The 27,386-nt window shown below is 40.8% G+C and overlaps 1 protein-coding gene across 5 annotated transcripts in view; it reads left to right on the forward strand.

Annotated features, from left to right (window-relative positions):
• LOC131229354 (O-fucosyltransferase 2-like) overlaps positions 1 to 27,386 on the forward strand; it is a 104,227-nt gene that overhangs the window by 68,768 nt on the left and 8,073 nt on the right. For 2 of the 5 annotated variants that reach the window (XM_058225294.1, XM_058225290.1), the window contains exons 6-9: positions 7,803 to 7,923; positions 8,045 to 8,188; positions 10,219 to 10,556; positions 10,892 to 11,132. In XM_058225294.1, coding sequence (XP_058081277.1) covers positions 7,803 to 7,923; positions 8,045 to 8,188; positions 10,219 to 10,556; positions 10,892 to 11,132 — 844 coding nt within the window. The remainder of the gene's footprint in view (positions 1 to 7,802; positions 7,924 to 8,044; positions 8,189 to 10,218; positions 10,557 to 10,891; positions 11,133 to 27,386) is intronic. The other 3 variants (XM_058225291.1, XM_058225292.1, XM_058225293.1) reach the window with 3 other exon arrangements.

The following is a 27,386-nucleotide window of genomic DNA, read 5'->3' on the forward strand; positions in this document are numbered from 1 at the left end:
TCGATGACATCGAAGCCCTGGTCGATGCCATCGCAAAAATTTGGATTTTTCATGTTTAGTCGCTAGAATGTTTTGATATTAGTTCGATCCCATCGATGATTGTTCGATGACATCGAAGTCCCATCGAAGGTGCCATCGTACGATTACACAAAAGTTACGCAGAACTGCGTATCTGCGGAATTTGTTTCTGATTTCGATTGTGATTCTCCTAGAGGTTATAAATAGGGGTGTAATCGAGATTAGGGGGTAGTCTAAGAGCTTTCTAATTCGTTCCTAGGGTTTCAAGGGCTTGTAAAGGGAGATTTGAGGCTTGTTTGAGTCGGGTATTCTCTTTATCTCTTGTAGTTTCTGCTTTCATAGTTATATCTATCGCGTCGTGCTGTGGTTTTTTCCCGAAAGGGTTTTTCCATGTTAAATTCGGAGTGTTTGTGTTTGGACTTGGTTGTTGCGATTGGAGTACTTTGTTTGATTCATCTCTGTGTGCTTCCGTGGTTCCCCAATAGTTTCAACTGGTTTCGCTCCTAGGAGACCAGGCTCTGTCAGTAAAACTATCACATGTTTTTGTTTGACAAATTAATACCGACCTTAGATCTTGCTACATCAATATCTAATAAGTATTGAAGATGGCCCAAGCTCATTATATAGAAGTGTTGTTGTAAAAATATCTTCAACTTGTCAATACCCACACTGTCATTGCTAGTGACAATGATATCATTTACATACACTACCAACACAATGATCCCTGTGGCCCTGCCTCACTTCTCCCATAAAGATAGTGGTCAGCGTGACTTTGTTTTATTTCATTTTCAGACACTACTTTATTGAATTTGTCAAGTTGAACTCTTGGAGATTGTATTCGACCATAAATGTACTTCTTAAGATGGTAAACCTTGTGGCGCGGGCAACTGATAGGAAGGATGCACCCAAATGTAGGCACCTCCAAACTAAGCAGAAGAATCATAAACAAAGTAGAAACAATAACTAGAATTTTCATTCATTTCCACGATGCGTTGATACTACTCATGTCAGGCCTCTAAATAAGCTTTATAACGTATAAAGGAAGGTTCTTAATGTCATTGACAACTAATGACTTATCGCAAAAATGGAAAAGTAAATATGAAAGATGCTTAATGGATAAAAGATATATAATGAGATTTTATAACATGGCTAGCTGATTGATTTTGCATAGCTTGCTGCCTAATTAGGAGGCTTGGGCCTCCTTGTTGTGATGGGCTAGTTGTGGGGCTTGGGCTTGGGCCTGGCCCATGGATCTCGAGCCCAATTCAACTTTTAGTAGTCTTCCTTGTCTTGAAAGAACTCGATTCTGGCAAGTTAATGGCTTGATATTGCTTATAGAGGTTAGGATTCGGGTGCTGGAAGTTAGTAGTTGTGATCCATGTAGCATTGGAGAGTGGTCAACCTTGCCAATGGGCGAGAAACTTTTGGTAACCACCTTAGCATGTGGAAACGATCTGGCCATTGAGAACGTCAATGATCCTATTTGTAGGTGGCAAAATGGTTAAAATTGTGATAACTTGTTCCTTGATACCATCATTAACATGGTGCCTGTGATAGATGGAAAGATCATCCACATTGGAAGTATGATTGAGAGGTAAATCTAGTGGGAGATCTAAAATATAAGCATTGACACTAATCTTCTTTATGATTTTGAACGGTCTCGCATTGTGAGGATGAAGCTTCTTTGAAGATCCAGTGGGTAATTGTTCAAGATGAATATGGGCCATAACCACGTTGCCTTGCGCAAATTCGACAAAACGACAAGTTGCTTTAGCTTTCATTACTTGCTGCAGTCTCGTATTGAACTTCGTCATACACATGCTGCATATAGCAGATGAAGTCATCGGCTTTTGCTCTTAGTCTCAACTCTATGGGTAGAGGAACCAAATTGACTAGAAGATGAGGTCATATACGAGTTATTGCTTAACAAGCTGACATCCTTGTGGACCTGTTGATTGAGTTATTAGAGGAAAACTCAGCCATGGGTATTACTAGGTCCCACGTAGCTATATGATCGTGGACAAGACACGATAATAACTTGTTCAAATTCTATTGAGTCTGACTCATAGTGATTGTTTATCAAAGAACGACTCTGGTTATCAAATGATTGAACAACCAGGATCAATTTACTTATGATACTTAGTTGACACTCATAAGAAGTATCTAATGAATTATGAGTTCAATAAATCCTATTTAATAGAAAGATATTCCTTGCTTACTATTAGACAAGCTCTTATTCACAAACCGCGTATGGGGCTAATAGTTCTCATCCCATTTCATGGAAAACGCTTGACTACTACCGTTTAACCATTGGTCTGAGGTTCGTAGGCACTAGGGAACTGAAGCTTGGTCTTCATTGCTACTGATGAGGACATGGACAACCAAATGTTGATGAATCAAGTAGATGCATTTGCTGAGGAGTTGTGATGGTTAGAGTGTGGAAAGGGGCCCAAATACCTTCTATAATCCGTGGACTCATCAATGGACCACGGATTGTGGCACCCTTCGCACACTTTTAGGTCTATAAAAGGGTCTTTTGCTGGCATTTACCTTTAGTTCCAAATTTTATCTTTGGACGAATTTTGGTTTACTTATGCTTAGCTTATGTCTCACTTAAGTAGATAGGGTTATTTTGGTAATTTTCCTTTGTAAAAAAGATTATGGGGCTCAAATTATAACATCTAACCCATGGTTTATGATTGATGGAAGGCTCAAATTAGTACTAGGGCTTCTCTTTTGTTTTTCTTCATATAAAGTTCAATAAACAAGCCTTGTGCATCAACCCTTATCTAGGGTTTGTGTAAGTGCATGTTTTTACAAGTGGGATGTATGATCTAGGCCATCAAAATTGGTGGGGCTTTGATTATTCGCTAGTTATTGTATTATTTTTCCTTTCTTTTTCAAGTGGAAGAATCTCTACTCTTGGATTGGGTGTGTTTAGGTATGATTTGGTTTTAGGGTTTGATATAATTGCGTGCAATTGACAATTCTCATTTGTTAGCTATACCTGATTTGGTATTAGAGCCTTCACTTCTACCATTATTTCATTCTTGCGTGAGCTTCTTACTCTGCGATTGTGCCATGTAGAGGTAAAGGCTATGGTGCACCAAAAATGGACGAGGAAGATGCAGACCCAGTATAAGAGATTTGCCATGTTAGAGAGGCAAATGTAGACCATCTCTCAACAACTCACTATATTATTAGCAAGGAATGAACTACCGACTCAGGAAAGTCATGACAATGAGTCGAGTGGGAGTGACATTAATCGGTTCCATCATGAAGCTCCGTTTGTTGTACTATGATGAGTCGGAAGGAGGGATAATTATGATCGAAGTAGTGAGTTGGAAGTCCCTTAAATATCATGGTAGTATACGCGGGGACGATTTTTGGATTGGATTGATGCAATGGAAAGGATCTTTGATAACAAAAATGTGGACGAAGCAAAAAAGGTGAAAATAATTGTCGTGAAGTTAAAAGGTAGAGCTTCAGCATGGTGGGAACAGGTTAAGGCCACTTGAGAAAGGCGCGTGATGTCCAAGGTGAAAACATGGGAGAAGATGAAGTTTCTCATGAAGGAGGCTTTTCTACCCATCGACCATGTGCAGTCTCTTTTCGACCGATTATAGCATATTGTTGAGACTCAAATATTGCATATTTAACCCTCTTGTCACCGAAACTTCTATCATCGCTGCACCCTCATTGTATTGAACAACTGTTTCCTTGCTAGGAATAAGGTTCTGAGAGCCTTACGGGAACATTTATTGCACCCATTTCTTTGTTGATTCCTTCTCCTCTTTGGATGCAACGTCACTAGGAATAGGTCTATTTTGATCATAAAAAAAATGTTGCAATTGTTAGCCGTGTTAAAAGTGACGAGTACTTGGGGTCTCTGGCACTTGATTAAGGTCTTCTTGGCTGACAAACCATCATCATCATTATCTAGGGGGAGTGAATTGGCTCATCCTCTTATTTGGCTGTTGACCGAACCATTGGTTTTTGCTAGTGCACTGATTCATACACCTTATTTGTCAATCACGTGAGTCCATGTGTCATGTAGTTAGTTGAGCCCTTGGAAGCTGAAGACCAAAGACACAAGTAAAGTGGATCATCAAGGAGCAAAAGAACGAATGGATGAAGTGCCTTGGTGACCCTAACCTTTAACCCAAAACAACCTTAACCTCTAGATGATCCTAACCTTAATTAGTAAAACTTTTATTGATCATCCCTTAAGCCATAGAAGCCTAAATTGAGCACCCTTAGATTGGCTTTAAAGGTCTCAAGTTGTTGAAATAACTGCACATTCAACAACCTTCGATCCCACCGAACACCCCTTCAGTCCCACCGAAATTGGTAAGAACAGGACAGCAAGCTCAACCCTGAATTTCATCCTAATTTGGTTGTAGCCGGACAAACCTTCGGCTGGACTCGATGCCACCGAACTGTGAATTCGGTTCGGTTCGGTTCGACTGAACATGACAAAAAATGGTCAGCAAGCCGTCTTGAAAAAAAATATGTTTCGGCTCCAGCCGGACAAACCTTTGGATGGATTCAGTGTGACTGAAGGTTATGTTCGGTCTGACCGAAGGCACCAAAAATTGTCCAGCAATATCTGTGGTTTTTCAACAGGCTAATTCGGTGTGACTGAAAACTAGCTGTTATAGATCCTTTGGAGCCTTTTTTCTATAAATATAGCAACCGGATCTTTGTAGAGAGGATATATTTTGGCATTTTACAGACCCTAATGCATCTTAAACTCTACCAAACCTCCTAGGCTCTATACTAATGAAATTCATGCTCTATTCTTAGTGATTCTTTACTCTAATGAGCATTCCAAGCTCATCCATAAGAAAATCATGATCTCAAGCATTCACTAGAGTTTAGACACCATTTCTATTGGCAAATCCGATTATCTATAAACATCTAGAGTGTCCATCAAGTAGAATCCCCTAGGAATTCAACTTCCCATTAGTTGTAGGAGATTCTACCCACCTCCTATCACTTTGGCCACTTCAAAGGAGCACTACATGCAAGGTGTTGGATCTTAGAGTCAAAGCCTTGACAAAGCATCAACATTATAATTTAGGGTGCAAAGGGGAGTTGATTGAAGCACGCGAGAGCATCGATCAAACAACCCAAGACTGTGCATCAACGGGGCTCCATTCAACAATTGTCATTAAGTGAATCCATACTCTCATTCCTTGTGTAGGATTGAGGGTAAGAGTTTGTGACTCAAACTCGAATAAGTTCTTATGTAGGACCTAGACTTTTGTGTAGGGCCGAATCCACCAGACACGGGTGTGTATATGTTAGCCTCCGTGGGAGCCTTCGGCAGGAGTAAACGTAGGTCCTTGGACTAAGATTGAGGTTTGTGGCGCACCGATAGAAAACCACGTTAGTCTCCGAGGGAGCTGATCATTGTGTAGGATTGTAAAGGTTAGAGGTGAACCTCCGATAGTGAAATCCGGTACACTCATGGGTTGAGTGGTTCTATCGGTAGTGGAGTAGGGAAGCCGAAACACTATACATGCTTGTGTTTGGGATTATATTAGAGCACTTGTTTAATTATGCTTATGTGGTGAGCGTTTAATTATATGTATGCATGATTAGATGAATGCTAGGAGTACATAGCTAGTACATCTCACACACACATGTACACTATCATGTTTATAAACTAGTTGCTTAATTGCCTCATCTATTATAGTCTATGTGATTGGACCCACTAATGGCTTGGAAGCCTTAGTGTTAAATTGCTTTACTTAGTTTAAGTTAAGCAATTGTATTTTTAAAAGGCATAATTTTTATTTGGTCATAATGCCCCCTCCCCCTTAGGACATAGCCATCATTCCTTAGCTCCGCCAAAATTCCACACCTAGTCATGGTATCCTATTCAACGCAATTTCAATTTCTTTGTTTCCGCTCCACGATTTGGTCTTCATGTCATTGTGTTGTTCTATCATAAGTCATAACCATGCATGAATTCTAGCCCAACATGGGCGAATGCCTTCTCTCCATCTCATGTATTTTGGGCAATGCCTTTCATTCCATCTTTACCTTGTATCACTAATGCAGTCACCTTTTGTTGCCACGGGTTTTATCTAAAAGATAAGCCGCATTATGGCACTTACTTCGATATCAATTCGTCTTATGGTGGGAAATGTGGTAAGATGACACATAATTGACACATCAATCAATTTTTGGTGGGTCCACATGTAATTTGAATAATTGCAGCAATAATAAAGATGCAGCCCAAAAAGGGAAAGAAAGGTAAATAGTCCAATAACAGATCTAGAGCATTAAATGAGAACAAAATAAACTGGGGAAAATGTTATGGTTTATGCCCAATGGAAGAGTATGACACCCTCTCTCTTCAAGAAGGAACTTGGAAAAAAAAAAAACACTCAAAAGTTTCAATCATCCATACCTGTCACAGAAAAAAAAGAAGGGTTCACTCATCCATTCCCCTTTTATTGAAAGAACTTGAAACAACTTTAAACTAACTCCAAAAGTACTACAAAGTCTGGAAACTTGATTCGATATTACCAAAATACCCAACTCTATGTCCCTTACCTAAAGTATGGTGGTATTGGTGGTTCCAAGGGTAAACTATATGTTTAGCCTACAGACGATGGATAACTCATAACCTCCTCCTTCGTCAGGTCCTTATTCTTGAAGGTTTAACTTGGAACTTGGATTAACTTAAACACCATAAAAATAAAAAATAAAAAAGAATTGGATCCCCTGAAAAAAGAAAAGAAAATAAAAGTATTGAATCCCCTATATCTATATAGCTTAATGACGAAGCTATTCTATAGCTAAAGCCTTGGTGGTTCCAACGGAAAACAATGTGCTTCACCTACAATTGGTAGATCTATTAAACTAAAATCTTAATTCCCATGGTTGTGCTCCGAAATTCAGCACCCAATTAAATACATTAGCTGAGACACAGTCCTCTTTGACTTCCCCACTGAGCTTTCTATTGGAAATATGGAGATCTTCCTTAATGAGAGACATTGTCCTAAATCCATCTCCTGCAGAAATAGGGCCCATGAATGCCTTCAAAAATGTGGCTTATATCATTTCTTAAAATTCTAGCTATTCTAGAAGGACTATGTTTGCCAATGAACACCCCGTTTTTGTTAAAAAATTAAAAGGCGACAACTAATTCACTAGAAGCAAGAACAAGACTACTAGAGAGGGTGATGAGGGATCCCCAATAGACAGCAAATAGAAACGGGGCCCATCGAAGGAGGAATCCAAAAACCTGTTAGAGGAGGAATTTCCCATCAAAATTAAGCTTCCAAATACCTGGGGAGGAATCCATCAGATCCCCTGGATGGCACAAGGAGTCTTTCTGGCTGTATCAAGTAACCAATCTCCTCTAAAGTTTGTAGCGGAAATGCCTTGGAAAATTGGGGAGGAATTTATCTCTGAGCATTGACAAGGTATCTTTTCTTCATTAATATTTGATTATTCCTTTCCTTCCAAATCTCCAACATACCATGAAAGGGAGCTACCTCTGAAGAATCTTAGCTCTTTCTTTAAATATGCCCCAGCTAATGAAAACTTTGCCCAACTTTTCCCTAAATGACTGCGAGATCCTGAAGTTCGCTAGTCTGATTGAGCACCTTGGAGTTATAATCTAGTATTAGATATTTTCTTTTACAGTCTTTTTTTGTCCTTTTTTGAATTGGTTGAGCTAATAGATTAAATGTTATTTTATTGTTATTTCTCTTATTTGCATTTTATGGACAAAAATTAACCATACCATATCTATAATTTCTTAGTCAATTCAGCGATATATATCAGGAGGATCATTTTATGAACTACTTGAAAGCTGATATCCGAATTGTGAAAGAACTTCCTCTAGAACTGCAATCACTTGATTTGGAGGTGATTGGTAGTCTGGTAAGTATGATTTTCATGCTGTTGTTTTTGAGTTGCTATGTAATTGACGGAAGTCGAATTTAATTACCATGTTGTTTTTTCGATGTCATCTTACTGGCATTAATGATGGATTTTTTGCAAGGTAACTGATGAAGAATACATGAAGGAAGCAAAGCCAAGTTTTTATCTGAAAAACATTCTCCCTATCCTACTTAAAAATAGAGTTGTCCATTTCATTGGTTTTGGAAACCGCCTGGCTTTTGACCCTATACCATCTGAATTGCAGGTATATTAACTGCAGTAAATGCGGTTCACTTCCATGGATAGTGTATCTAATGGTTTTGTGCATCACCATTTAGGAAGGTTTTATGACTTCTTTCTTTATATGAATATCCATATTTTATTTACTTACACATTGCAAAATCTTTATTTTCTTTTAGTTATGTACATGTGAATATCCTGCATGCTATCTCTGCTTTGTAGGAAATTAACATCCTCTCAAAGCTTTTTGTTGTTTAGGTGGTGATAGCATTGATTTTGTTCTTACATTCACTAGTCATTACATTGAGTGTCTTGCCTAGGTTTCTTCTCACAATCAGTGTTCGAATTATCTCCGATATTATCGAAATATATCCAATATTATCTTTATCTCCAGCTTAGCGATACCGATAACACTGGTAGCGATACCGATAACGCTGGTAGTATCAGAAATTCCATTATTAGCAATATATCGCTAAGTATCACCAATGTATCAATATCGCTAATTTAATCGCCAATATTTTCAGCTATGTAAATTCTAAGTGTCTGTTGTATTGCCAATGCATCAATATCGCCAATGTATTGCCAATATTTTCAACTATGTAAATTCTAGGTAATGCTTGTATCACAAGTGTATCGACGATATTTCAATAGTAAATTTATTTCAAATTTTATTTTTTTTTCTTTTCATGGGCACATGGTTGTATGTAGTGTTCAATTTGTCATTGATAATATTGATAACATCTCGATATTATCGATATCGGAACATGCGCGATATTGAGACCACAATCTTTCGTTTCCTTTCCAATTGTTGATGATTTCTTGGTGAAATATCATGTGTTGTTGATATTTTGCAATATCAATGGATGTTTGGATGGAAGGTTGGATGGTTAAATAGGCCAGATAGGAACAACACATGCTTTTAGGGCCCCATTAAATAGAAACTTGTTATGTATGCATTCTTTTTGCAAATTTTTTTATTTCTAAATATGCAAATATGTCCATTTTAACATCTCCTGACGTTTTGCCAAAAATTCCACCATTTTCCCCATGTTTCCCCACATTTCCGGTTATCAGCGATATTATTGGCGATATCAATATTGTTTCTGTATCCCTGGCCAGCGGAACTTGTAGTGATACCTATACTTCGAACGCTGCTCACAATATCTACATTCTTCGGATCCATTATGGATCTCACATCCTTATCTCTGAATTGGGGCTCATGGAGAGGGATCTAACATGCAAAATGGGAAAAGGAGATGTTGCATGATTGAGTTAACTGAAGAAGAGAAACTAACTTCATCTTTTATATTAAATTCGTTAGGAATTAAAAATGCTAGAGTTATTTATCCATCGAAGTAAACCTAGGCCCTGTTTGGATACGAGGAATCTGTGGGAAAAGAATTCTTTTTGCAGAAAACTACTGCTGTTTTTTTTTCTCCACTGTTTGGATTGCAAAAGACTAAGGAATTCTCAATTCTATTTCCACTGCATTCATTGCGTTTGAAAATAATGATTACCTTTTTCCACAAATCACTATTTTCCATTGTTTGGAGTGCAATAAACAGTGAGGAATCCACTAGTATTTATTGAGGATTTCACTAGGAAGAGAAATCATGAGTACCTTTTCCACAAAGTCACCATTTTCCACCGTTTGGGTTGCAAGAAACGGTAAGGAATCCTCGGTATGATTTCCATTGCAGTTTTTGTGGTTTGGAAATCATGATTACTTTTTAACTCATGTTCTTACCTCTATTCCTACTATCCTAAACTTAAAAAGTCCTTTAGAAGTCATGGGTTGCTTGGAAACAGGTTCAATCCCTGGAACCAATTTTGGGTGTTAATTGCCACTGTTGGCACATGGAAGCTGTAAAAACATGGTTCTTCCACTTTTTTTTTTTTTTTTTTTTGGTACATATTGAAACTTAGCAAATTTGCATTCATAGGCATTGTCATTTACAATTTACTTCTGGATTACCAATTTCTTGGCTTATACACTTGTTCCATTAGGTTTTTTGCTCTTCCAATTTTGATCCCTAATTGAAGGTGTTGTTCTAGAGACTCCGATGCAGATGCAACTTCCATGCTCTACAATTTGTTCCTAAAATACAAGAAACTGGGGCATTGCTTATCAAACGGATGCGTCAGCATTCACCACGTCTGGGACCCGTTGATCGTAATCTGCTTGGTTCATTCGCAGTGGAATCAAAAAGGGAAGGAGAAAAGGATCTTCCTGGTGATGCTTCTTCATATTTAGCTCTCCATCTAAGGTTTGAAATTGACATGGTGGCTCATTCTATGTGTGACTTTGGTGGTGGGGAAGAAGAGAGAGAAGAGTTGGATGCATATCGTGCAATCCATTTTCCTGCACTGACACTTCTTAAGAAGAGCTCAAAGTATGTATGATATGTTCTTTTCTTGAACTGCTTATCCATTGATTGGGGTTTCCGTTAAACTTCTCCTATAATTGAAGATCATTCTCCGATGTGGAGGGTATTCAATAACGGTAACATTGGCTGTAACAGCCACCACTGTTACCATGACGATATGGTTTATGACACAAAAAAAATGTACTGGCCTCATAATGCACCGTTCGTAACCATTTTGAAATATCTTGCCTATGTGTTGATGGCTATTATGTTTATTTTGTTGACATATCTTAGCAAGATAAAACAATATTTTCCCATATACTTTGAATTTATATCCCTTAGCTTGTTTGATGTTTTTGCAGGCTACCTTCTTCTGCATTACTACGATCAGAAGGAAAATGTCCTCTAACACCTGAAGAGGCAGTACTTATGCTTGCTGCTCTTGGTTTCAACCGTAAGACACTGATATTTCTTGCAGGTGCACATATTTATGGGGGAAAGTCGAGAATGGCTGCTTTGACTAGCTTGTATCCTAATTTTGTTACTAAAGAAGACCTGCTTTCATCAACTGAGATCAGACCATTCGTGAATTTTTCGTCTCAGGTAATGAATACAGTTAGTGTCTTTTAATGCAATTCCGTCACTAGCCAAAATTTGAACTTTCAAAATTTTTAATTCAATTATTTTTAGTTTGTTGATACTCTTAATGTAGGATTCAAATATAACTACTAAATGAAGGAAGCATTTCTTGGAATATACTTGTTATTCTTGTATTCTTTGTTTATTTCCCCGGATTTTTGTTCGTCTACACTCTTCACCTATTATCCTTCACCCATTGTTGTTAAACTCAGGAAAAATCTGTTTGTTGGTCTGCAGTTTTTGACATCTGCTTTATTTGTTTTCGTCAAAGAGAAAAAAGCCTTTTGGGGGAGAATGAGGGTTGAACGTCCCCTAAATAACATAAAATATGCTTGGAACCAGTGTTTTAAATAGCGGTAGCGTGATGCGTAGCGCCCAGCCCTCTATAGTGTGTAGCGTAAATAATACTTCTATTTTTAAATTTAAAAATAGGACAAATATAATAAATAGTGAAAAAAAAGGGAAAAATATAAAAATGCCTAAAAGATGATTCATTTTATCAATTATAAGCATGTTCAAAAAAGTTATTAGTTATCATTTATCAAAAGCCAATCCACATATATAAGCCAAATCAAAAAATTATCACATCAACAACTTTCTAAGCAAACCACTTTAATTAATAATGTCTAATTGAAACCACAAGTCACAATTATGAAAAGAAATAAAAATCTCATAGGTTAAAAGTATCAAGTACAATACAAGTGTCACATTCCTTAACATTAGAAACAAAGAAAACGTGAAAAAAATAGTAAAAAAATACATCGTAGCTTACACTATGGACGCTACACGCTACGTAGCTGTAGCGTACGCTACAAACCTTGTAGCGTACGCTACAGGGGATTTACGCTATTTGGGATGCTACGTAGCGCTATGGCCACGCTACGCTACGGGCGCTATTCGAAACACTGCTTGGAACTAAGGGGGAAATAGGAAAAACAAAAGAAAGGAAAATAATAAGAGAAATAAAAGAAGAATAAGAGATGGCCCATGGTCTAGAGTAAGAAGGCCCACAGTCTAGAGAGAGGGCTTGTGGTTTAGAAATATCAACACTCTCCCTCAAGCTGAAGCATAAATATCAATCATGCCCAACTTCCCAATAATACGCTGTTCAAATTAAACATTAAGACTTAGTGAAGATATCCACAAATTGAGTGGTAGTACTAGTCGTAACAAATGGAGTATAAATAATGCCAACAACAATCCTCTCATGAATAAAGTGATAATCAGCTTCAATGTGGTTTGCCCAGTCCTCAAGCTAAGGCATGGATATTAATCATGCCCAACTTGCCAATAATATTGCACTCAAATTAAACATCAAGACTTTGTGAAGATATCCACAAATTGAGTGGTAGTCGTAACAAATGGAGTATAAATAATGCCAACAACAATCTTCTCATGAATAAAGTGATAATCAGCTTCAATGTGGTTTGTCTGCTCATGAAAAATAGGATTAGAAGCTATATGATTGTAGCTTGATTGGCATGATATATACAGGTAGGAGTCTTCCTTGGAAATCCCAATTTAACAACAAAACTTCTTAATCAGAAAATTTCGCATGCAGTATTCGCTATTACAGAGTACTTAGCCTCGACACTGGATTATGCAACAACTATATGCTTTTTTGTCTTCTAGGTAATGAAATTGTCTTTGAAAAAAGTACATTATCCTTTCATAGAGCATTGATTATCTAGCGAACCTGCCCAATCTGCATCAAATATCATTTAATATCAATATTATTGTGATGACTACATAATATGCCATGTTCTAAAGAAGACTTAATATAGCATAAGATGCGACGAACTGCTTCAAGGTGATTGGATCGAGGAGCATGTATGAATTTACTAACCAAACTCACTGCATGAAATAGATATGGGCGAGTAGTAGTCAAATATATCAATTAACCAACCAAACACTAGTACATATGAGTTGTGTTTTAAATATCAAAGATATTGCCAATATATCCCAAGGTATATCTTGTATCCAACCTATGCGATACGTAATGCACAAGTAGTGGGATATATCTTACATGTTCAATCCGGTGAGCACTTTCAATTTTCGATCCTTTTTTTTTTTTCCTGTAAATCATGCTAAATCAGTGCCAAATTGTTACAATCCATGATTTTTAATGTTTTGGAAGCTTCGATTTCGAGATTTGGAGATGGGCCGAGTTGCAGAAATTTGAAAAAAAAAAAATCAAAAATTTCCAATTTCTCGCAAATCAGTAGCAATTTTTATGTCTAAACATAGAATCAAACATATATGTAACCTGATCTAGTGATTCTTCTTTTATTTTTTAATGTATTGCTTGTGTTTCCACATGTCTTCTTACATTTATAAATTAATATGAATAGACTTTGAATATACTTTCATCAATTCAGTTAGACAACGTATATATTAGGACCCCATACAAAGAAAACCTATTATGTGCACTTGTTTTTTGTAATGTTTTGATTTATAAGTGTGTGTTGATGTCTTTTTTAACAATCACCGAAGTTTCATTGAAAAAATCGACCAATTTCCCAATCTTTCCCCATGTTTCCAACAACAACGATACATTCGCTATACAACTGTTATATTCCATGCAATAACCTATAAGTATCTAAATCCCAAGGGTGCGATACGTAATGCGATATTTCGAACACTACGTGCGAGGATCATCAAGAAGTTGCCCATCGTTAGACCGAAGGTGATGCAGGACATGGAAAATTAAATATGATATGCAAGATTTCAGGCTTAGATCCTACCAATTCAGAAACAATCACACAAATTCCACGTCCCACATGAAAATCCAAACATTCAATTAAAAAGGGGAATCCATGCGGGTCCAAGCCGACACAGGCTAGGACTGGACCAATAAAAATTATAAACCAAACGATGTCAAAGGGAAATAAAATCAACTACTCATGCATAAAAATCAGTCCCTAATCCAAGGGATTCCCTAATTTCAATTCAAGGAACCCTAAGGTGATAAAAAGGGGCAAATCAATTAGGGATCATGTAATCTAGGGTTAGGATTCATGAAAAACGGCCATGAGAGGATAAAAGAGGATAAAAACCTGAGCCAAAAGATGATCCCGCGTGTGGACAACAATAATGGCCTAGACGGACGTGCGTGTGATCCCGGCCGCACGTGTGGGGCCCACTATTCAGAAAAAGGCCACCTTGGCCCTAGTCGGCCAGGGATGGACTCCAAAACCCCCAAATCTCAACTCAATCCGATGTACGGTTTGTGCGTGGTGCTTCGCCGAAGTTTCAGCTCGCCTGCGGGCCGAAATCTGGAAACCTGCTGTAATGAAGAAATCTGATGCAACAAAAGGACAAATTCGAAGTACGGATGGTGGGGGAAGATGGAAAAAAAGATGACAGAAGATGGGGGTGAATTAGGATCGATGTGGCTTCGCACCACGGTAGTTAGCCCTTCAAAAAGGGAGGGCTTCGCACCCACTTTTGAATTCTTCCACAACTCACAAAGAGAGTAGAAAAATAAAGTAGGAATTTTTTATTAACTTCAATCAATCAAAAGAGCTACAAGGGGTGCCTATTTATAGGGAAAATCCTATACCCCAAAACTCGCACCATGTGCGCAACCTATTACTTGACGATGAAGTAAACTAAAATAAAAACCAAACAGAGTTATCTAAAGCATTCACAATGTTCTAAATAATAACAATAAGCAAAAGCTAAAATATGAAATCAATTCGACGAGTGGGCCACAATCATGAGATCCCATGATGGGCTTTTCTTGACTATCGGGCCCACTTTTCTGAACCAAAACTTGTCTTCTAGCTAGGAGGCCCTCCCTGGACGTCGTCATCGAGCTAGATCGATGGTGGGGTCCTCCTGCATACGTACGTGCGTAGGGGTGGTGGTGTGCGGGCGTGCGTGTGTACAATGTCCTCATCAACTCTCCTTGGCTGCGAAGATTTCGCCACTGGCAAAATAAAACTCCTGAACCGCTCTAGGATGTTGGGATCAAGTCTCTGAAGCTCCTCCTCAGTGAGCCACGCGCTGTCCGAAGCTGGGTGTGACTTCCATTTAACTAGGTATTTCTGAAACCCGCCATCCGACGTGGAAATTATCTCATGGTCCAGGATATCCTCTATTTCCTCTCTGGGTGTGTGAAGGCTAGGTATGGGAGGCAGAGGCTAGGATGAAATGTCGGGAAGAGGCCATGGATCAAAGGGTAAGGTTGGGACATCAGGATGGGTGGGCGAAGGGCCGGACAAAGTATCAGTGGGTCCCTGAAAAGCAACTAGATCCTCCACATTGAATGTGAAACTAATTCCCATGGAAGGTGGAAGATCTACCTCATACGCATTGAGACCGTTTCGCTTTATAATTTTAAAGGGCCCAGCGCTACGCGCGTGTAACTTACGAACGGCCCCTAGAGGGTACCGCTCGGGCCTGATACGGACCATCACAATCTCCAATATTGAACTCTTTGAAACGTATATGTAGGTCTGCAGAAAATTTGTAATGCTCATTACTAGTAGTGATCTTTCGCCTGATTTCTTGATGCAATGAATGTATGTGATGCGCAAAAGGCTCTGCAGACTCTGATGGCCTATGGGACAATGACATGGGGATACGATCAATAGGTTTCCTAGGCTTATAACCAATAACGACTTCAAAAGGACTTAAACCTGTGAATCTATTGACAGAACTATTGTATGCAAACTCGGCTATAGGTAGTACAGCGTCCCATGTCCTAGTATGCTCCTCCACTAAACATCGAAGTAAACTCCCTAGGCTCCTATTAACCACCTCAGTTTGGCCATCGGTCTGAGGGCGGTAGGTAGAAGAAAACTGGAGCCTAGTATTCATCATGTGCCATAGTGTCTTCCAAAAGTAACTCATGAATCTCACGTCACGGTCAGACACTATGGTTTTTAGTAACCTATGCAGTTTGACAACCTCACTAAAGAACAACTTGGCTACATGAGAGGCGTCGGAGGTCTTAGAACAAGGAATGAAGTGGGCCATTTTAGAGAAATGGTCCACGACAACGAATATGGAGTCATGCTTTCGAATAGTCTTGGGAAGTCCAAGCACAAAGTCCATACTGATGTCCTGCCAAGGGATGAATGGGACTGGCAAAGGTGTATATAATCCTGTATTCTGTTTCCTCTGCTTTGCCAGTTGACAAGTACGGCATTGCCCTATAATTTTGGCCACGTCCCGCGTGAGGCTTGGCCAATGAAATCTATCCTCTACTAGGGCAATGGTCTTGTCATGACTAAAATGACCTGCAACCCCCCCTGAATGTAACTCCCAGACAAGAAAATCGCGAAGGGGGGTGCGTGGTATGCACAAGTGGTCACTCCTAAACAAATATCCGTCTAAAATCAAATACTCACTGTTAGCTCCTGACGGACTCTCTAATAAAGACATATACACAACCCCAAAATCTGGACACTCAGAATACTCTTCTTTGATGCGCTCAAGGCCCGTAACTTCAACGTTCATGGAGTTGAGTAATGCGACTCGACGACTCAACGCGTCGGCATACTTATTCTCTACACCAGTCTTGTGCTTAAGCACAAAAGTGTACTCTTGAAGGAATTGAACCCACTTAGTATGCTTGGGGCTTAATTTCTTTTGAGAGTTCAAGTATCTTAAGGCCTCGTGATCTGAGAACAAGACGAATTCTTGCGGTAACAGGTAATGTTGCCAATGGCGTAGTGATTGCACTACCGCGTAGAATTCCTTGTCATAGGTGGAATATCTTTGCTTCGCCTCATTCAGTTTTTCACTAAAAAAGGCGACAGGGTGCCCTTCCTGGCTAAGTACTCCTATGCCGACTCCTGACGCGTCACATGCAACTTCAAAAGCTTTTGAAAAATTTGAAAGTCGCGTGACTGGAGCTTCGGTCATCTTGACCTTTATCTCCTTGAAGGCCTTCGAGGCGGCCTTTGTCCATTGAAACTCTCCCTTTTTTATGCAGTCCGTGATGGGAGCCACAATGGAACTGAAGCCTCGAATGAACCGCCTATAAAAAGTGGCTAAGCCATGAAAGCTGCGCACCTCATGAATATTACGGGGTTCAGGCCAATTAACGATGGCCTTGACCTTCTCGGGATCCGCCGATACGCCCTCAGCTGACACAATAAAATCTAAGAAGATCACACTACCAGACAAGAACACGCACTTCTTTAAGTTAGCGTACAATTTCTCGGCCCTAAGGATCCCACAAACCTGCCTCAAATAGTTGAGGTGTTGCTCCTTAGTCATGCTATAAATCAAGATATCATCAAAGTATACAACCAGAAACTTCCCCATGAAGGGTCTCAACACTTAGGTCATCACACGCATGAAAGTGCTTGGGGCATTAGTTAACCCAAAAGGCATAACTAGTCACTCATATAGCCCATCCTTCGTCTTGAAGGCCGTCTTCCACTCATCACCAGGGCGTATACGGATTTGGTGATACCCACTTTTGAGGTCGATTTTTGAGAAGATAGTAGCAGTAGCCATCATATCTAGCATGTCATCAAGACACGGTATGAGAAATCGATACTTGATTGTGATTTTGTTGATGACCCTACTATCAACACACATCCTCCATGTGTCATCCTTCTTAAGTGTAAGAAGGGCGGGCACGGCACAGACTCATGCTCTCTCGAATGAAACCTTTCTCTAGGAGTTCATCAATCTGCCTCTTCAACTCAGCATGCTCCTTCGGGTTCATTCTATAACATGGGAGGTTTGGTAGAGTTACCCCAGGGATTAAATCAATGGCATGCTATATATCCCTCATAGGGGGAAGCTCATTCGGTAAATCATCAGGAAAAACATCACGAAACTCATGTACTACCTGAATGGCCTCAGTGGGTAACTCTACGCTAGTCTCTGGTACACTCTCCCTAGCCACAAGGGCGTATATCATCGAGTTCGCCTCCGTCTCTCGCTCAAAGTCTTTGGCATTCAAAATATGGAGCGGTTTGGACTTGGACTTCGACTCCACTTCTTTTGGGCCGCTCACACCACTCTGTGTGGTGAACTCTTTTCCAGTTGTATTCTTGGGTGGCAAAGGATTTAGCTTGACCTTCTTGACCTCAAACCAGAATGTATACACATTTGAACGACCAAATATGGTAACATCCCTGTCATAGAGCCACGGCCTACCCAGAATGACATGGCCCACATCCATAGGAACAACATCACACTAAATTGTGTCTTTATAAGATCCGAACTGAATAGGGACAGGACAGCGGTGCGAGACTGGAATGGATGTTTCATCAACCCAGGAGGCTCTATAGGGCTGAGGATGGGCTTCCAGTTTCAAGCCCAAACGACTCACAGTGCTAGTCGATGCCACGTTGGCACAACTACCACTAGCCACGATAATCTTACAGCTCTTTTCCCCACATTTTGCATAAGTGTAGAAGATTGTGTTGCGGCGCCAGTCATCAGTGTTCTTGGCTTGAGCCAGGGCGCAACGCACAGTTGCGAGGGTCACTGACTCTTGTGCTCCCTCTTCCTCATCACTAGGGGTTCTGACTGGCTCATATTCCTCCTCCTCACTATCACTCTCTAGGGGCACTACTTCCACTTGCCCATCAATAAGGAGTACTTTGGTGCTCTCTCTCGTGCCACACTGGTGAGCAAAGTGACCAAACCCCTGACACCTAAAACACCTAGTGGCCCCACTTCCACGTGAACTAGACCCGACAATCTCTTTACCCTTATCATCCTTAGGTCTGGGCTGAATATTAGGGGAAGGTTTGTTTTGGAATCCCGTGTTAAGTTTAGCCCCAGAGGGGTTGGCCTTAGTACCGGATTCGCGAAAGTCAAACCGCCTTCCCACAGATGCTTTAAGGTATTGCTCGACATCTAACACTACTTGGTACAACTGTTTGATAGTGTCTGTGTCTTTGGCGAGCAATTCTCTCCCAATGTCAGGACGGAGGCCCGTTTTAAAACGAGCAAGGGTGAGTACGGGGTCCTCATCAACCTCACAGCGGGTCGAGTACTCTTCGAATTTCTCAATATAATCAACAACACTCATGGAACCCTGTCGAAGAGACTGCCACTCCTCAATCAACTGCATGCGATAAGAGAAAGGGAGGTATTTCTCTTTTAGCGTTTCTTTCATTTCTCCCCAATGGACTATTGGGAGTTCCCTTGCTCTTTCTTTTTTTCGCTCAATCGTCGCCCAAAACCTCTTTGCTTGACCCACAAGCTTCATCTTGGCGAATCGGACTCGTCGAGCATCTAACATATCATACTACTCAAAATAGTGGTCCATATCCGCCAACCAATTTAAAAGAGCTTTAGGGTCTAAGTGGTCATCAAAAGTAGGGGCATCTACCCTAACTCCCTTGAGGAGTTGTGCATCTGGGTCATATTGATCATGATGTCCCTCACGGCGTGGGTGCACAGGTATGCGCCCATGACCAGCTCCTTGGCCGCCTCCATTCTTTGGTCTAACCTCCTGACCAACTGCCTGAGATTGGGCATCCTCCCCAGTGGTGGGGTTTGCTCTGAAGGAAGCCTCTATTTCTTCAACGCGTTTATCTACGTGTTGTTCCAAATGCTTATTCAAGGACTCAACTTGCTGGGCTAACTTGGCTACTGTTTCTTGTAGTTGCTCCATGTTTAGTGTGGGGTGCAAGCCAAAACCGCGACCCGTACGTGTGGGCATACACTAGTTCAACCTAAGGACCTGCTATGACAACTATATGCGTTTAAAAACTAAATGACCCTATGAGACTATATGAAGGAGACTACACACTGTTACTAAAATTCAGCTATATATGATGGACTGAATGCATGAAAGGACTCAAACAAACTAAACCCTAAATATGTGGTGAATTCCCCTACAAGAACCCTAGGCTTTGATACCAAATTTGATGCAGGACATGGAAAATTAAATATGATATGCAAGATTTCAGGCTTAGATCCTACCAATTCAGAAACAATCACACAAATTCCACGTCCCACATGAAAATCCAAACATTCAATTAAAAAGGGGAATCTATGTGAGTCCAAGCCGACACAGGCTAGGACTGGACCAATAAAAATTATAAACCAAACGATGTCAAAGGGAAATAAAATCAACTACTCATGCATAAAAATCAGTCCCTAATCCAAGGGATTCCCTAATTTCAATTCAAGGAACCCTAAGGTGATAAAAAGGGGCAAATCAATTAGGGATCATGTAATCTAGGGTTAGGGTTCATGAAAAATGGCTATGAGAGGATAAAAGAGGATAAAAACCTGAGCCAAAAGATGATCCCGCGTGTGGACAGCAATAATGGCCTAGACGGACGTGCGTGTGATCCCGGCTGCACGTGTGTGGGGCTCAATATTCAGAAAAAGGCCACCTTGGCCCTGATCGGTCAGGGATGGACTCCAAAACCCTCAAATCTCAGCTTGATCCGATGTACGGTTTGTGCGTGGTGCTCCGCTGAAGTTTCAGCTCTCCTGCGGGCCGAAATCTGGAAACCTGCTGTAATGAAGAAATCTGATGCAACGAAAGGACAAATTCGAAGTACAGATGATGGGGGAAGATGGAAAAAAAGATGATGGAAGATGGGGGTGAATTGGGATCGATGTGGCTTCGCACCATGGTAGTTAGCCCTTCGAAAAGGGAGGGCTTCGCACCCACTTTTGAATTCTTCCACAACTCACGAAGAGAGCAGAAAAATAAAGCATAATTTTTTTATTAACTTCAATCAATCAAAAGAACTACAAGGGGTGCCTATTTATAAGGAAAATCCTATACCCCAAAACTCGCACCATGTGCGCAACCTATTGCTTAGCGATGAAGTAAACTAAAATAAAAACCAAACAGAGAAATCTAAAGCATTCACAATGTTCTAAATAATAACAATAAGCAAAAGCTAAAATATGAAATCAATTCGATGAGTGGGCCACAATCATGAGATCCCATGATGGGCTTTTCTGAACCAAAACTTGTATTCTAGATAGGAGGCCCTCCCTGGACGTTGTCATCGAGCAGATCGATGGTGGGGTCCTCCTTCTGCGTACGTACGTGCGTAGGGGTGGTGGTGTGCGAGCGTGCGTGTGCACGATGTCCTCATCAGAAGGTCCTTATTAACCTCTAACTATGAATTAATAATTCTGACATCAAGATTAGTAGTTAAAGTCAATTAATCAATGGCATATTTTTGTTGAGACCAAACAATGCCCTTCTTAAAACAAGAAACTTTAATTCCAATAAAGCATTTTAGCGGTCCTAAATCTTTTATGTCAAAAACCTTACTTTGATAGAGTTTCAGCTCAGAATTTATACTAACATCATCACCTGTAACAATAATATTATCCACGTACACGCTTACAATGATGGTAGCTTGTACACACCAGTTAACAAACACGTAGTGCTCAGAATGAATACTAGTCAAGCCAATGCGAATTACGGCCCCACTAAACTTCTCAAACAAAGCTCAAGGAGCCTACTTCAAACCATATATAACATTCTTGAGACAAAAAATCTTTCATATAAATTTCCTCAGTCAGATCACCATTCAAAAAGGCATTCTTAACGTCTAATTGATACAATGCACAATTCAAATTAGCAATAAGAGAAATCATTACCTAGAATAATCCTTATCATATGTTTGTGTAAATTTTTTAGCTACGAGAGTAACAAGACGAGCTTTATATTGAGTTATACTACTATTAGGATTGTACCTAAGAGCGTACTCCTAACGAAAACTCACTGGATTCTTCCCAATTGGTAAATTAATCATCTTCTATATATGATTCTTCTCAAGGACAACCATCTCCTCCTTCATATCTTGTCGTCATATAAGAGAATTAAGAGCCTCTTTAAGACTTCTAGTAATAGTGAAAAAAGAACACTCAAGGGAAGAAAGTACTTTCATGCCGCGCTCACTCATGTGGCCCAGACGCACATGCCACAAATGTGCCAACGTGGACTCCGCTACAGACGCCTCAGCTCCACCCGATACAGTATTCCCGATCAACTAAAGATTTTTATTCCTCTGTGCTTTCATCGCTGCGACTGCCCCTTTAGAAACTTTAAGGACCCGATCAAAACCAGTAAACTTACACCCAAGTGCCTCTAATGCCCCAAGATAGATCAAACTCTTCCTAAGGTTAAGAACCCGTCTCACATTTGTCAGGATATGTTTCACCCCATCGAACATCCTGATGCGCACCAAACTGATTCCAACAACCTTACAAGAAATGTCATTGCACATAAACATTTGTCCAACATCGCACTCGCTGTAACTGGTGAACCAATCTCGCTTAAAAGTTATGTGTGGTATGAGGCCTCCGCATGCAAAACCCACTTGTTGCTGAGATACCTGGATTTGGATACGGTGAGAACATCACCACCATCAACTTCCTTGCTGAATTCCACTTTGTTGGCTTCCTTCAACGTATTATTAGATTTTTTTTTTTTTTCCTTTTGAGCCTTAGGATTTCGACAATATTTCTTCATGTGTCTTGTCATGTCATAATTCTAGCACTTCATTTTGCCATTCCCTTTCGATTTAGATTTAGATCAAGAATTCCCCTTCTCCCATTCAAAATTTCTTCCCATGGCAACCAACACATCTGTAGAGGTACCCTCGCACTATCTTTCAGTTGCTTTTCATGAAGGGCTAAGATGACAGTTTTAACATCAATGGTATCCCTACCGTGGAGTGTCTACAAGATTCTCGTAAGACGGTGGAAGCGAATTCATAAGAATTAAGGCTTGATTTTCATCTCCAATCTTAACCACCGCATTCGTAAGTTTATAGAGCAATTCGTTGACTGTGCTCATGTGTTTGTTATTATCAATTTCCTTTTGTCATCTTAAGATTGTAGAACTGTATCTTAAGATACAGACGATTGCCCAAGGATTTCTTCATGTACAAACTATTAAGTTTCGTCCATACCCCTGCAGCAGTCTTTTAATCCATGACATTGTAGAGAACATTGTCTGCTGGACACAATTGGATCAAGGTTGTAGCCCTATCATCAACTTCATCCCACTCTTCATCACTTATAGACGCAAGACGGTTCACCTTACCAAGGAGTGCATGTTGCAATCCTTGTTGAACTAGAAAGCCTCTCATCTTCACCTTCCATAGTTCAAAATTGTTTCTACCGGTGAATTTCTCTATTTCGTACTTCACATTAGACCCTTTCGTTGACATGTCTCAAATTAGAACTCGACACCCAACGATAGCTCTAATATCACCTATTGGGAATATCGCAGAAGCAAACCCAAACTCAATCAAACAAGACGAAATCAAACGCAAACAAAACACATAAAGAACACACGAATTTTACGTGGAAAAACCATCTCGGGAAAAAAACCCACTGCACAATGAGACAATCAATCCACTATGAAACGATATTACAAGAGATAGAGAACTTATAACGATGAGAACGACCTTCGAATCTCCCAAAACCCTAGCTTTTTCTCTCTAGAACGCTTGGGAATGTCTTAACATTTACTTAGAATACCCTAATCCCGATTACACCCGATATATATACTATCACAATCGGATTAGAAACAAATCATGCACTTAAATAGTTCCACGCGTGTCGTCAATCGATCAAGGATGCATGTTCGATCAATTGAACACGCCAAAAACAGTCCAAAGAGTTTGGGGTATTTTTCAAATTACTGTTAATCAATCAACCAGATGGTTTAATCGATTGATCATGGTCCAAAACGTCCAGAGAGCAATCTTTCTAATCCCGGAGAGATTCGATTGATTGAGCATGGCTGTCGATCTATCGATGTCCCCTGTTTCTGCAATAGATTGAAGACATCCATTCAACGACTTACACCTGAAAATACTCGCCAAAAATCGCAGCTCAACACCTTCAACATTAATACCAAGCATCTCTGACTTGGCCACATTAATCTTTAGACTCGATATCGCCTCAAAGCACAATGTGAGCTTCCAAAGATCGTCAACCGCATCTTCACTACCCTCATAGAAAAGAAGCGTATCATCAGCGTATTGAAGGCGGCAAATCTGGCTTCCCCAGCTTGCCACATTGAACTCATTAAACAACCCATTCTCCACTCCTTTGGAAAGCATCTTGCTCAAGGCCTTTCCAATTACTACACACATGTACAGAGACAATGAATCCCTTTGTATCAGTCCCCGTGAGGCTTTAAAGTTGCCTTTAGGTGAACTGTTGACAAGAATAGAGAAGTAAGGGGAAAGCACGCAAGCCCTTTACTGGCCTCTCTACTTCAGCCCACAACCCAGCCTATCGAGCATGTAATCCGAGAAGCCCCAGTCAACATGATCATATGCCTTCTCAAAATCTAGCTTACACACCACGCCACTTTTTCCCTTCCTAAACCTTGAGTCGATGCATTCGTGGGCAACCAATGCACTATACAAAATTTGTTGCCTGACAACAAAGGTTGACTGGTTCTCCGAAATAACTTTAGGGAGCACCTCCCTGAACTTGGAAGCTAAAACCTTATCTAGGATCTTGTAAGGACTCCTAATAGGGCTAATAGGTCTGAAATCTTTAAGATTCTCAGCTCCATGTACATTCAGAGTAAAAGCAATGAAAGACGTCTCAAGCTCCTTCGATAACCGACTACTCTCCGAAAATTCAGCCACAAACTCCATAAAATCAGCCTTGATAGCATGCCATTTTTTATTTTTATTTTGAAAAAAGAGAATGGGGAGCCAATCAGGGCCCGGTGCCTTATCCACACACATGGATTGAAGAATCGCTACCACTTCATCCTCAGTGATAGGTCTCTCCAACTAGGAAGCATCATCTGTGGAAATTTTGGAAAAGTCAAGGTAATCCAACCTAGGCCTCTTGCTACTATCCTTCGACAACAAATTTCTGAAATAACTGAAATATCCTCACAGATTCTATCCTTGTTCGTTGTCCACTCACCCTTAATCTGTAAGGATGAAATTCTATAGATACTGGCTCGAGCACGAGCAAAATTGTGAAAAAAATGAGTGTTCCGATCACCTTCCTTTAACCACACCGCAAGAGATCTTTGGTGCCATTTGATCTCCTCCTCTTTAGCCCTTGTAGTGAGATGTTGAGATAGACTTTCCCTCCTAGCCTTACTATTGGCAGAGAGGGCACCCCCTTCTTCTAGGATGTCAAGAGCTTGGATTTCTTCCACCATCCTATCAAATTCGACCTCCAGTAGTCCGAGGACCTCCTTTTTCCACCATTTGAGCTTTTCCTTTAGCAACCTGAACTTACTAAACAACCTGAAGCCAGCATAGCCTTCAACCGAAATGGAATCCCACCAATCTGCCACCAGTTGAGAGAAGCCCTCTATTTCCAACCATGCCGCTTCAAATTTGAAAGGCTTAGGCCCCCACCCCAGCCTGCTTCGGAAATGTCTAGCACTATGGGCATATGATTTGAGACTAACCTTGGAAGACCGCGATGATACACCAGGGAAAACTTTTGCAACCAACTTGCGGACACCAGGAACCGGTCCAGCCTTGAAAAAACTGGAGGATCCTAACCATTCAACCAAGTGAAGGCAGGCCTGCTCATCGGAAAATCCTCCAATTCATGCCTATTGATCCAATTAAAAAAAGAAGCCATACTTTTGGTCCCTTTACCACCCTTAGACTTTTTGCCAGAGAAACGCACTATGTTAAAATCTCCACCGAGACACCAAGGCACCATCCCATCTTTGACTGACATTATTGAGCTCTTCCTAGAAACTGTCGCGAAGAGATGAATGGCATGGCCCATACACAAAAGAAAATGCTGAACAAAATCTGGAAGAGATGTCCTGCAGAAAAACATAAGCAGAGAAGGCATCAACCGCAATCCATTCCACGCACTTAGAACCCCACACTGAACCGAGCAAACCTGGGCCCTTTTAGTCCTACAACCCAACCCTCGAACATTCCAATATAAGATTAACATTGGTCACATCCTTTCCATGTTCTCGCCCTCTTCCCACCACTGGCTATAATCTCATGTTCATAGTTGATGGAGCAATTGCGGCTTAGCAATTCACGAAGTCCCTTGGGGAATTTCTTGGGCTTGGGCTCTAGTCCCTCTTGCTCTAACTGCACTGCCCTAAACTCTGCAAAAAGAAGGAAGTCGTAAAGATCTTCGTCTCGAGTACCAAAGGACAAGCCCACCAATCCACCCACTCTAAAGAGAGTGTCTTTCGCCCACAAGAATTGATCCCTAGGGATCACACCCTCCCACCTGAAATTCTATGTAGGGGTGTCTTGGACAAGTTCAGCAGAACAGACCATAACCACGGAAGGAGATGTCTTCTCATAGCAGAGAGTGATCAGCAAAGCTTCCTCAAGGTTGTCCCTATCTACTACGTCCACTGCCAGTTGCCTCTTGCCTACTTCTTGGATTGGAGAATACTTGCAGCATAGAGGCTCTACTTCTCCTTGAGAATCGCAACTGAAGCTATTCCTAGCACATTCGAACTTGTTGGAGTCATCTTCCGCATTTGGCAGCCGCACAAGACGTCCACACGACTCCACTTCTCCTTGCATTTCGAAATAAGGCTCTGGAGAAAGGGGAGCCCGTGGGATCAGCCCTAAAATAGAAACTTTTGGGATGCACGTGACTTTTAAGTGATCATGTGAGGGAGAGGAGAAGCTCTCCACGTGTCATAGCGCCACTCCCACAAGAGGCACGAGGGAGCGAAGAGCCCTCATGTTCCACTAGGGCAACATTTTTCCATGTGTTGACATCCTAAGCACTTGTAGTAATGGACAACTGAGAGGAATGTTGATAGAGGTTGGGGGGCAGTTGTCCCGCTTGTCCCTCCAAACCAAACTCATATGCATGTCTTTGTCAACCAAAGGTAAGGTTGGGACAGGCTCGGGATCCGAACTTGTTTTTTGAACCAAGTCTAGAGCTACGCATGCGATGAGCTGAGCTCCCGCAAAACTACGAGATACGGGTGTCCACTCCCGAAGCCGCCATACCTCTTCCGCCTGCATTGGCTCCATCCCCCCTAGACACGTGTCTTGGTTTAGAACTGGTACTCCTTTGGGTACGAAGCTTGTGTACCTTCATCGAGGCGACTACGGCCTCCGTGGTTGCCAGCTTTGCCAGCCTCCCGCATCCTCCAAGCCTCCCCCTAGCAAGGATAAATGAGGCCTAATTCTTCCTTATGAACCCACAACGAGATGCTTCTGTCCTCAACCACCACCTTCAACGAACTTGGCAAGGGAGATCCCTTCTTCCTACTCACACGAACCCAATACACCCCCATCTCCTCGCCAGACTTCGTCT

The sequence above is a fragment of the Magnolia sinica genome, chromosome 16, assembly GCF_029962835.1.
Source record: "Magnolia sinica isolate HGM2019 chromosome 16, MsV1, whole genome shotgun sequence".
In the NCBI taxonomy this organism is placed as follows: Eukaryota; Viridiplantae; Streptophyta; class Magnoliopsida; order Magnoliales; family Magnoliaceae; genus Magnolia; species Magnolia sinica.